Source organism: Triturus cristatus, chromosome 5_1, assembly GCF_964204655.1.
Source record: "Triturus cristatus chromosome 5_1, aTriCri1.1, whole genome shotgun sequence".
Taxonomy (NCBI): Eukaryota; Metazoa; Chordata; class Amphibia; order Caudata; family Salamandridae; genus Triturus; species Triturus cristatus.
The window spans coordinates 958809239-958822132 of NC_140587.1; the positions used below are offsets into that span (position 1 = coordinate 958809239).

Here is a 12894-nt window from a genome sequence, read left to right on the forward strand (position 1 = left end):
TACGCTTTTCCCCTGTTGAATTTCGGCAGATTTGACCTCAAGAAATGTGCTGAGATGTGAGCGATTAAATTCACCTGATAATTACTGGATGCAGTAAATACTATCCAACTTGTAACCCCGGCCCCGGCGCAAACAGAGGTTTAAGCAGTGGTTGGAAAACACTGACCCACTCGGAATCAGGGTATATGGGCCCCTGAGCTAGTAATATTCTCAAACATGAGTTTAAATTATTCTCTTGGCTTGAAGCTTTCTTTCACACTTTTTTTCAATTCCTAGGTGAACTATACCATGAACATAGTCATTCGTGGGTGAACAACCCATCTTGCAGTTTGGAATACAGGCTGCCTTCCTCATTTTTAAGAGTTCATTTTCTGTAAAACATTCCCTTTGTAGAGCTCCATCTGAGTGCATATGCAAGTGGCTAAAAGGCCTCAAAAGAGTCATTCCAACCAAGACAGGTAGACATTAGACAGATTTGCAGGGCGATGGGCAGAGTCTTAACATCCCTTCCAACGAGAGATGTTGACCTGTGACGTTGTTTGGCCATCTGGCAGCAACATCAGTCATGCTGTGATCTCTAGGGTTGGTCCTGCTCATGTGGTTGTTTCAAAGTTGCTGAGATCATCTCTTCCAAGATTGAAGTCCCAGTCTCAGATCCGTCTCTTGGAGGTAGCACATGGGCTTAGTTTCTAAAATCTTCACACAGGTCTCCAATTTGAAGACATTTTAGCCCCTTAAAACAAGGACATCATTTAATTGTTGTCTATTTTCTGTGCTGGTTTCCATTGTGTACCCATTTTGCAACCTGAGCCATCTTTAACACAAGGACTCACAGAGATGAGAATGGTATGTTATCTAGAGCCTATGACTAGGTAGCTCTCTCTTGAGAGGTTTCCGTCTTCTGTGTTAAATCAAATGTCAAAATAGCACGAGGGTCACTTTTTTATAGGATTAATTTCTCACCCGTCTTGTGCTAACCAACCTAAGTTATAAAGTGAGGGGAAAATGCAACAGAATATCTGCAGAAATGTGCAAGAGATATAATAAATTCTTTCTGATGGTCTAGTTGCCACACGACCCTCTTTAGCTCCTTAAGATTGACTTTCACCCAAAGTCCAGGCATTGATGGCAGAGACTAGGGGCATTTTTAGGTCTCGCCTGACCCAGCGCATGCGCTGGTCTGGCAAGACTTATTGAGAGGGCTCCAAAAAGTGCTACCAGGCCAGCCTAGAGCTACAGTGCATGTGCGCGGGCACGCGCCCTGCGCTTTACCGCGATTTACTTTCACTTTCGCGGCTGCACGGCCGCTTGGCATAGCCAATAGGTCTCGCTTTTGGGACTTTATAAGTATTTAGTTATGCAACTGTTGCATGGCTAAACACTTATAAGGTCCCAAACGCGAGACCTATTGGCTATGCCAATGCTTGTTACTTTGGTCACACACCACAAAAGAAAACTGAGGATAACGTTATATTCTGGAGGCAGTCTCTCCTTAAACTGACAACCTCTAAAGGGTGAGCAACATTTACAGTCATACGTATGTCACAATGTATTGTGGTTTTTAGCTGGCGTTTTAGGATGCCTGTGCAGTGTGTACAGTTGCGTATGGATTGCAGTTTCCTGCTCTCCTCCCATTTGAAAGTTATGTAGCCATCTTTAATTCATGGTTCACCGGAAACAAAGTCTCTTGAACACCTCGCCAGACCTCATCACAGCATAGGTCCTATTCAGACCTTGTTCAAACTATTCAGATGTAACTTCGTATTCCGGCAGCACACCTTGAAGATTAGTGGTGACTCTCTGGATACAGCACTGTCCCTTTCTGCAGGGTTGGATTGGGATACAAAATATGCCTGGGTGCCCTAAAGAAAGTGACACACATTCTTGGATTGCTCCTATTCACAAAACACTGCTTCAGTGTTTTAAGTATAATGAAAAGAAGGAGGGGGGTCCTCTAAACGAGGCAACTTTTCTATACTTAACTAAGAAAAAAAATGCAAATGATGCCAGGACTCGATTAATTAACAATGGTGAACCACACCTGACTATAAGTGAGGCCCCTGCTCAATCTGCTTACAAAATGGGCCGGCCCAGCAAGAGGCTGGGAATGACACGTCGGCCCCCTTGGTGAAAGGGAAGTAAGAGAGGTCCGTCTGCCTCCGGAAACCGCGCTCAGGCCCCCACTGGGCTTCTGGCGGCATTTGAACAGCACAGACACAGCCCAAATAGGCCACCATGCTGCCCGAAAAAGCGTCCCTCAGCGGCAACTCACATGCCGGCCCATCGCCCGAGGTCCCGCCTTACCCATCCGACTCTCCCTTTCTGGGAAGGTCCATGAAATGGGTTCATTTGGACAAACCTCTCCCTCCATTGATGCTGGCTGCGACGAGGCCTTTCGCCAGTTAAGCTCCAACCCTTAGCTGCATTTCGCTGACAATTCTATGTTCACTTGGTGATGCATCGCTTAAGTCGAGTGGTCAAAACACCATATGTTGAAATAAATAGGCCACCTTCTCAGTCTAGTCTACGAGAGGAAGAGTTTCGCTCGAAACCAAGTTCAGGTGTTTACAAAATAAACAAGACTTTTCTTGTGTGCTCATATCCCATTATGGCTAGATTTCTGCAGGGCTGCACCGATTACTGCTTCGTTGTTTTTTCCTTTTTGGTAGCTTCTATTTTCTCGTCTCTAACATGGCCTTTGAGATGCCTGCGTACAGCATGTCCTCATTTCACCCCGCGCAAGAAGAGGGTAAGCACATTCCAAAGGCAGAACCCCCCCAATGCATTTTATCTTTTATGACATTTAGGACTATTTTAGTCGGTCAGGTATGTCGTGGACATATATTATAAGAACAAAAATTTAAGGCAATTGTTACTAAAACGTCACCGCAGGAAGATTATATTGAAAATACAAGCCTCCAACGCAGACCAAAATTTGTTTCTCAGTATGTACTGCCTGCTATATTGTTAATGGAGAATGGCAAATAAAAAAAGATTGCAAAGTTATCGGCCTCCCGGGCCCTGCCTGTGAAATCGAGCTCGCCTGCAAATGCCAGTTAAATAGCTCAGCGGGTTGTGCACTTGCTGAGCAGACGAGGGAGCAACCTACATATCACGGTTTTGTAACACTGGAATCGACCCAGATTTTGCTTCTTAAGGGATCACTCCAATTTGTACTATCAAGTGGAAGATTAAAAAAACCCGCGTACCGGAGAAACGATACACAACTACGAACGAGATACTGAGGGCCGGATTTAGATCTTGGCGGGCGATTTTCTCCATCACAACGGTGACGGGTAGCCCATCTGACAAAACATAAATCCCATTATATCCTATTGAAATTATATTTCGGCGGACGTTATAACTGTCAACGTTGTGACGGAGTAACCCGTCTGCCAAATTCTAAATCGGGCCCTTCATTTGTAAAAAAGTAAAAATAAAAAGAAGTCAATTCAGAGCCCAAAAATTGATTAGAAGCTCACCTCTGAGATTTTTTAACTCCAGGTTTCTTGAATACCTAAGCTTCCTCGTGCCAAGGACACCTCATGCCTATTTCGTTCACCACTTTAGACTTCTTGTCGATTTATCTAATTCTTTTAGGTTCTTTTTCATCCTTTCTTTCTCCCTTTGTTATTGTTTCACCTTCTCTTCGTCTTTACTTTTCTGCTATGCTCTTGTCCCGGGTTAACGTCTGATGAAGACAAATAAATCTAGGAACCCCAAAGATGAGAGCCTGTGCCCCCCACTTGTAACCAGCAGCCTACATTAAGCACTGCAGCAGCGTACACAGCATCAGTGATCATTATTGTTACTATCAAATTGCCACTGTTGTAGGTTATGTGCAGCTCGCATCTGTTGATGTTTGTCTCTGTCTTACCATGCAGGGCTTTAAGTGAGCCGGGTCTCACCGGGTCTGAGCACCGGCAGTTTTTTTAAAAGGGTCTCGAAACGGGTCGCTATCGGCTCTGTTTTGTGCTCTGGAACAGGCGGTCCGTTTTTTCCGAGCGTTATAGGGGAAGGGAAATCCTTTAAAGAGAGTCATTTTCTCTTTGGATTTCCCTTCTCTTTTTGAAACTCAGGAGCAGCAACATTGTCGTGGTGTCACCAGGGCTTGAAGTGGAAGCTTTTTCAATATTCTATACAAGCCACAGTTGCTGCTTATTTATCTTACGCAAATAACAACCATTGACAAAGCAAATAGTCCTGACTTGTTGTAGGCATGATGTTACTTGTTGTATCATATATCTGGATTCAATGACAGAAACAGCAAAATACCAGTCATGCGGCACAGTATGCAAAGCGCAAATTTTTAGCTTACGTGTTTTTAAGCCACACCCTTAACTACATTGGCCACGCCCCATTGAGAGACCCCCCCCCCAGTTTTTTCATCCCACTTAAAGCCCTGTTACCATGTATTGCATTGTTGTAATTTCCCATAGAGGGTCTTTTGCAATCTCTTGGCCATCAGTGTGGCAAGAGCAAAGCACGGGTGCAACTAAATCCAGTTTTTTGGGAGGACAGGGTAGAATGGTGAGAGCAGAGCTATCTTGAACACCAGGATCATAATAACCCCTGAGGGCTACCATCAGTGCCACATGTTGCATTTTATATTGCTCATTGAGTCAGAAGCCATGGCTGGATGTGAGATTTCGCACTCCAGTTTCTGAACAATCAGTGGTAAACTATGTTTTCTAAATAAGTTCTGTGGTGTAATATTAAAAAACAAAATATTGACCTACAACAATATTGAGTGTCGGATATTGTCTTCCACTATATAGTGAAAGAAAGTATATATACGCAAGTAAACCTATCCTATTCTTTCCTCTACATTTACATACAATGACACAATATGTTTTGTCAGTGTACCCTGATGTAGAGTTATGACCAGTAAACCTATTTTAAAACTGTTATATAGTACATAATAGATTGATAGTCATTATCCAATACTTGATATTGTTGCAGAGTGGTTGTTAATATTCAATATTGTGGTAGAACTACTGTAAAACACACTGTGCCAAGTGGGATAGGGATTAAAAAATCTTTTATAAAATATTTGGGATAATTGTTGCCAGCGGTGCAGATTAAACACATTTCTTTAGTTATTTTCTTTTCATTCTCTGTTTATCCGCGTACAATCTCTTTGTAGTATAGTTGCAGGATATGACTCTGTATAGTGTACTTGCAGAATATCATGTTAATCCACAAGGTATCTCAAGCTTTCATAGAGAGGATAATGCTTCATGCTCAGTTTCTGTAATACATAGAATGCTTAATCTATACTCCCCAGGTACCCTATACTGACTTTATGTTCCAGCTTCTATCAAATATTCTTTATGTTGATATGCCTGGGTCCGTGCTTAATTTGTAAAAGAGTAAGTGCCAGGGCCTTTCTCGGGAGGCCACTGAAGTTTGCATCACCCATTACACTACAAGTGCTGCCAATGACAGTACAAACACAACTAATCACCATCACACTCTGACAAGCGTGACAATTCAGGCTATTCCAGGCCACCCAAAGCTATAAGAAAGATGTGGGTGGCAAGAATGATTAATGTTTAATGTATATGGAATTATTTAACACTGTTTAAAATTAGACAGACAACGCCACTATGTGGTGGACTGACATTAGTGCTGGTGTTGAGAATTAAGTCCCGGTGCCGAGCACTGGAAACCAGCGGGTGAAATTAAGCACTGGCTTGGGTACTCCAAATGTATGAAATGCAATCCATGTTTGGAAAACTGGTTGCTAAGAAACAGCACGAAGCACAGAAAGCAAGCCCCACTGCAAATTTCAGGTACCCACGAACACTGGTAACAGCACAATATAAAATACTAACTTTCTCTGGGAAACACTGCATTTTGCAACTACAGGGACTGGTTTCTAAGTTTGCGGTTGGTTCCTCTTGAATAGGGTTGCAGTCTATAACACCAGGTGTATTAAGCAAAGGTGGTCTTTACTACATATCTTTATTTGTATTTGTTTTTCTAAGGCTGTTAGGGATGATTTCTTTCCCTATCTTTTTCCACTAATGCATTTTAGAGTTTCTTTAGAGTTTAAGATATCTCATACACATTTTGCTATACCCTTAAATGTCCGTGGCACTCATACGAAGTGTGTATTATATGTGCAGAGTTTTAGACTTTGTTAGGTTGGTTTGTGACTGCTGCCTTACCACAGCATATGTCTAAAAAATATAGGCTTTTTGGATTGACGCTTCCTAAGTAATATTCAACCATTTTATCATATTACGGAATTTAACCGTGTTTTTATGGCAATGTTCCTTTTTTCTCTCCATCATGGCGGCTGCTTCCCATGGTAGTAGCATGATTGAGTTACTGGAATTTGCTCATGCATTTGCAGTTATTTGCTCTAAATTAATTTGTAATATTTACTTAATTTGCCGGTCCAACTGTCTTTGCAGCACCACTCCCATTCACAGTGGTTTGTGACTGTTTCAGATGAGTAAATATTGTGTTTGTTTTACACCAGTGTGTACATCGTTTTACAAGCTAATTTACAAAGCAGAAAAAATGAATCCGAGGCCTGAAATTGAAAGCCTTGTTATTAAATAGTTTGTGAAGGAAGCCTGCCCTAGAAATACTGCTGAAGGTATTTGTTAGCAAAGAGGTAGATTGCCCATGCTCCACCATAGTGTAAATGCTACTTAGAACTTTTACATTTCAGTAAATGCCCTCTTTATGTGTTTGGATTTGCAGACATACATCGGATCCATCCTTGCTTCGGTGAACCCTTACAAGGCCATTCCAGGGTTGTACGACCACGCCACTGTGGAGCTGTACAGTAGGCACCATATGGGCGAGATTCCTCCTCACATCTTCTCCGTTGCCAATGAGTGCTACCGCTGTCTGTGGAAACGCCATGACAACCAGTGTATACTCATCAGGTAAATGTTGGCAAATATCCCATGTGTCATTGCTTTCTTCAACTTCTTTTGTGTATAACCTTCAAGGTTCCTTCATTTGTTTGTCTCATGGCCACCAAAAAAACAAGATTTATCGTCAAAGCGTGCTACATCAAACAAAACCCAAACGCCATCTCAACAGGTTTCCAAACCTTTTCCCACCTCCATAAACCAGCGAGATGTGAACAGCCCAAAACATGGCTAGTATACAGTGGTTTGCAAAAAGAAACATCAGGAATATAAACATATGCTGGTCAGGTGCACAGTCAGGAACAAGCATAAACCATGAAGATCAGTGGTTAACCATTATAGACCATTGTTTATCAAAGTGTGTCCATGAACATAAAAGAGGGCTGTGTCCAGGTGATATGGAGCCCTATGATTTTCATTTGTAGAACGTTCTCTGATGACATTCTGTCAGCAGAGCCATATATGCCCCTCCCGGTGTGCTGACGTCAGTTTTTCTTCTTTTCCGCATCCCAACACGGATCCTGTAAAATCAGCGGTTCCTTGGCCAGTGTTTTTTGGGCCTTCTCGACGCATTCTGCATCACGGAACAGTGTGCGATGCCTTCGGGCTTTAAGGCGTGTGAGACCAGTGCGCGCCAGATGTCGGTCAGGGACCCGCACGCGGTCTCTATGTGGTGCCTGGGAGTGAACCACGACTCCAAAGAGTGCGACGCCTGTCAACAAATGAAACCCAAGTCCTTGAGGGGGTGTCGTAAGAAATTGCTGGCCGCACGTTCGCGACGCCTTTCTCCCTCCCGGGAAAGGGCCCGTTCCCGAGGTCGTTCCCGCGGACGTCGTTCTGAGGCGGGTAAGCACAATCGTAGGACGCGGAGGTCTTCTTCCCATACGCGTGACGCTGGGGCCCGCTCCTCTCGCTCCTTGCAAGGCATGGGCATCCGGCAGTCTTCTCCTACACACCCTCCCTTCCTGGGAGTTGGAGCGACGCAGACCCAAATGGAGGCTTATTCAATGGCACTCCAATCTTTCTTTGGGTCGCCCCCTCTCCCTGGTGCGCCTTAGGGTCCCAAAGAGGTGGAAGGCACTCATGTCGGGTTCTCGCCGGCGGATTCGTCCTCGGCGCCGGCTGTGTGCGTTGACTCCGGTTCCGGAGTCGACACGACGCCGACGGTACACGGCCCAGAAGGCCATCCCAGTCGCCCATCCAGCCCACTCGCCCAGTCACCGTATAGCCCTACGCGGCTTCCTGCGCTGACGTCTGAGGCGGCGTCAGGCTTGACGCTCTGTTGGCGTCTTTGCTCCCTGCATATTGCGGTGGGATCGCCGTCGGGCGGCGCCCAGGCCAAGTCCCCTCTGGAGGTCGTCGATGTCAATGCGACTCCCACTCGGCGTCGGTCGACAAAGGTGCCGATGCCTACGCCTTCTCTTTTGAGGAAGGTTGCCGTTCCTCTGGACTGCTCAGACGCCGATGCGACTCCCACTTGGGGTCGGTCATCACCGGTGCCGATGTCTACGCCTCCACTTTTGCATGAGGTTAACGTTCTGCTGGACTCCTCGGACGTCGATGCGACACCGACACGGCATCGGTCGACGCCGGCGCCTCCTCCTTTGCAAGAGGTTGACGTTTCTTTAGACTCCCCGGGTCCGAGGTCGTCTCTGTGCCTCATGGTGCAGGTCCCTAGTGTTGCGTGGCCTGCGGATCTGCCTCAGGCTCCCCCACTTCTACTGTCTAGTGGTCGGGTTAGTCTCCAACCGTCTCCTACTGGCGGTTTATTGTCGCATCCCAGACTGGCGACTGAGGCTAGTGCTGCCTACACACAAGCTATTCACAGGGCGGCAGCTATTCTTCGCTTTCAGCCCCCGGTGCTTTCCCTGCCTTCTGATCCTTTACTGGATCTTCTCCACATGGAGCCTATTGAGGTGGAGCCTTTGCTACCCCTTGGGGGTTCTTTATTGGACATCCTGCTTGGTACATGGGCGAGGCCCTCCCATGGTGACCCTGTTGATCGGGCCATTGCTCGCAGACACCGTCCTGCCCCGGGTGATCCGCTCTGCCTGTCCCTTCACCAAAGGGCTCATGGTCTGGTTGTTCAGGCAGCTTTTGACTTGCAGTCTTCCTCTGCTTTGCCGTTGTTACCTCCCTCCAGGCAGTCTAGGTGGTTGGACACGTGTGGTCGCCAGCTTTTTGCCTCTGCCAGTGCGAGCATCCGCGCATTGGATACGTCTTGCATGTTCGCACGCGCTTTCTTTGCCCTTTGGGACTTAGTCGAGACCCTTCTTCCTTCTCTTCCAGAAGGGCCACGGGAAGAATTGCATCGTCTTCTTCTTGATGGCAGGGGAATGGCGCAATTTTCACTCCATTCGTCCCTGGATGCAACTGACTCTGTGGGTAGAGCTCTTGCTCGGTCTGTGGCTTTGCGCCGCCATGCATGTCAGCGCGACCGTCGTTTCCCAGACACTGTTCAGGATGCTCTTAGAGATCTACCATTCAATGGCGTGGAACTTTTCGACAGCCACGCAGATTCAGCGATGTCCCGCCTCATGTCTGGACTACCGTGACTCTTGCGGCACGACTTTCTGCCTTATGGTATTCTTTTCTTCTGCATAGGTGAGGTTGCCTTGTTGGTTTGATTTTCAGAAAATGTCCTGGGTTCTTTACATAATACCCGGATAGTGTAGGCAGTTGTTCCGCCATCTCAGTATTTGTTCAGTACAGTCGGACGGCTGGTTCTGACTCCTTTCCGTCCTCTGAATGTGTGCTTTGCCCAAGAGGACTTCCCTCACAGGGGTTGAGACTTACTCTATGTGGGGTATTTGCTGGCTATTGGGTAGCTGCCTTAGGCTTGGTACGCTCCTATGGGGTCTTCCTCTAAGACATCCTTCTGTGGGTCAGGCTGTCCTTCTTTTCTGCTGTTCAGCGATCCAAACGTTAGCATCGCTCTCTTGCACTTTCGGTTACAGTTGGCTCCAGCTGTCTGTAGTACTTCGAAGCCTCGGTAAGGCTTATTGTGCAGCCTCCGCCTCGCCAGCTCTTCTTGTCCATGATGGCTGCTCTTCTTTGCCGGACATGGTCCCTTGGGCTCCTTATTCTGTTCAGGTCAGGCGCAGTTCCTTTGCGGCTGTCGCCCTGTCATCGTTTTGCGCCAGGGAAAAGCCGCTGTGCGGCACATTTCTTGGTGTTGGCGCTGACCGGGGGTGCACCCTGGTATGATTGCTGTCATACGGTGTTTGCGCTGTTTCTTCCGCTTCTGTGGTGCTGGTTCTACCCTCCCCTCTAGGGTTGAGTAATAGTTTCTCGTACTTCAGCCCTTACTGGGCTTGTCTTTGAAGGTGGCGTCTTTGCCATCTACGTCTCTGCTGTACATTGCCTTGCATTTCTGGGCACTTTCCCAACAGGAGTTGTTCCACATTCCCCGCTGCTCTCCGCACAGGTGTTTTCCACACTTCGGCTTTGGGTTCCTGCTGTAACACTCTCAAGGGGAGAGTTCTTTTCAGTATACTTGCTTGGCGGGTCTCTGGACCAATTGGTGGTCCTGACTGTTTCCACTATCATACCTGGCTCCATCTCCTCATCTGTCTTGCGGGGGACCGTTGATCCTCCCGGGCAGGGGGCTGATGTTGCTTACGGGTGTGGACATTGTCCTGTCCAATTCTGCTTCCACCTGACTGTTGGTACTTTTCGCGTACCCTAGTCTTTTATTGTGTTACGCTTCCTTTTGCTGCGTATCTGCTCTGTGCTCTTACATAGCAGAGGTGTGCAGGCAACGTTCCTTTATGTGTGTCCGTGGTCCTCGACCCGGTCTGCTCGTGCTCCGAGCTCTTAAGAGGGTGTCCAGCTTTTTGCCGGTTGCCTTCTTGCTATTGCGTCTCTCGCATCTGGGCTGCTCATGCTGCCCTACAGGAGGGTTTATGCTATACTTTTTGTGGTTCTAGCGTCCACATGGTATGCTTATGTATCTTCCAGTCTTCCACTTGACTATCATTCTGACTGTAGCCCTGTTTTGGGTGCTTCTGCTGGTTGCCATTCGCCCTTTCACATGTCTTGTGACAGAGTGACTATGTACTGGCGTGTCTTCTGTTTCTGGTATTACCGACACTTTCTGGCCATGGATCGGCATCCTGCCAATGCTGCCCCACGTATTTTGTCTGGTGCAGGTTGGTGCAGGTTTCCACAGTGTTTTTCCACTGTTGTGCATACCGGACCAGTATGCGCTGACTCTGGTAGAGACACAGTCTAGCTTCCGATTCCTTAAGGCCCGCCCATCCTCCCCGTTCTGCGAGGACCTTTTCAGGTTGGGTTTCCTACATTCGCCTCCCTCCGGATGGCTTCACCCTTCTGCGGGGTGACATTTTTCACTTCACTCCGATACGCAATGCTTCATTCTGTTTCATTGCTCTACTCCGCCCATTCTCATGATTGGGCGGTATGCTCATGTGTCATGTGTCCTTTACAACCCTACGCCCTGGGTTGTCCAATGTGGGACCTACTCATGTTTTTCCACCCCCCGCTCTCCCCTTCTCCGTCCCCTTGGGGTCTCTTACCTCCCCTGCGGTCCATTGGTTTGAAATCTTTTGGCTCTGCCAAATTCTATAGGTCTCTTATTGGGGAGACAACGTCTCTTTTGGGCGACGTCTTCTGGTGAATTGTCCTTACTCCTGTGTTCCGTACTTGTTGTCTTTCACAGTTATACATTATGGTTGCAGACTTTTTATCGTCTGCCATGATGTTTTTCACATCATCCTCTGCCTCCAAGGGAAGTTTGGTCTTCACTTTTGCGGGGTTGCGTCTCAGAGCGCTGCTCTGCTCTTTTCCTTCACTAGTTTTCAAGATATAGTGCCGGGCACTGTCCTTTATGGTGCTGTTTTCACCATTCCATTTCTTTCCTTTTTAATCATTTTTGCACACTGTTCCCGTATTCTCACAGTTTTTGGTGGTGGTCCACGTTGTGGCACGGAAAAGCTTCTCCAAACGAAAACTGACGTCAGCGCGCCGGAAGGGGCATATATGACTCCGCTGATGTCACGTCCGTGGATGACGTCAGGGCGGAGTCATGCGGTGCCGCCCCCGGCGTGCAGAGGTGCTGCTGCGGAAAGTTTTCCGATCCAGTCTGACGCCTGGGGATATTCTAAGTTAAGGAATCTGCGGCCAGACTGTTTCTCTACCAGATACATAGTTACCGAAGGAAAGTAACTCGTTCATTTGGGAAGAGGTCACAAGCAGCTCTCTAACAACAGCTTTGATGATCAGTATTTCTGGTGGTTGATGCTCTGTTTGTGAGATTTATTTTGTTTTTTTCAATTTTTACTGTCATTGTCCCTCTCTGATGAAAACTGAATAAATATCTTGTTGGACTTGACTTCAGTCAAAATGGCCTGTTCACAAACTGCACTTTGTTGTACATTGAATAGCGCTATAACAGTACTGATCAGATATTACAAAATGTTATTCACAAAAATACAAGCACAGGCCTCCGCCTCTGCTTCTCCCATCTTTTCTACGTGGACTCCGCCTCTGCTTCTCCTATCTTTTCTACTTGGACTCCGCCTCTGCTTCTCCTTTCTTTTCTACGTGGACTCCGCCTCTGCCTCTCCTATCTTTTCTACATGGAGGTCTCTGTGACATGTGCAGAGATCTATGCACATGTAGTAAATGTGTGCTGCTGGAAAATGGGGAACATTTACTAGTAAATGGAAGGGGATTAGTGAAGGGTAAGTTGGGGCATGGGAAGGGCTAAGGAGAATTTAGGGAGGGACATGCAAATACAAACAACAAACCCACCCACCCACAAAAGAATATTATTAGTGTATGATTGAATAGTTAATCTGAAGAGTTAATGTGTCGTTAGATTGTATTGTTTTTGTTTTAGATTAACAGTTATTTTAAGTTAATTTACTTTTCTATTTTTACAGCAATATATATTTATTGTTTTATTAATAATTATTAAACTTTATTTTTTTATCCTATACCATACCACAGGGAGGTCTCTGCCCCGGTGACAGAGTTC

The 12894-nt window shown here is 46.5% G+C and overlaps 1 protein-coding gene across 2 annotated transcripts in view; it reads left to right on the top strand.

Annotated features, from left to right (window-relative positions):
• MYO10 (myosin X) overlaps positions 1-12894 on the top strand; it is a 481006-nt gene that overhangs the window by 190953 nt on the left and 277159 nt on the right. For both annotated transcript variants that reach the window (XM_085606080.1, XM_085606081.1), the window contains exon 4: positions 6718-6905. Coding sequence is in view for 1 of the 2 variants with exons in the window: in XM_085606081.1 (XP_085462207.1) it covers positions 6718-6905 (188 nt within the window). In the remaining variant the exon portion in view is untranslated. The remainder of the gene's footprint in view (positions 1-6717; positions 6906-12894) is intronic.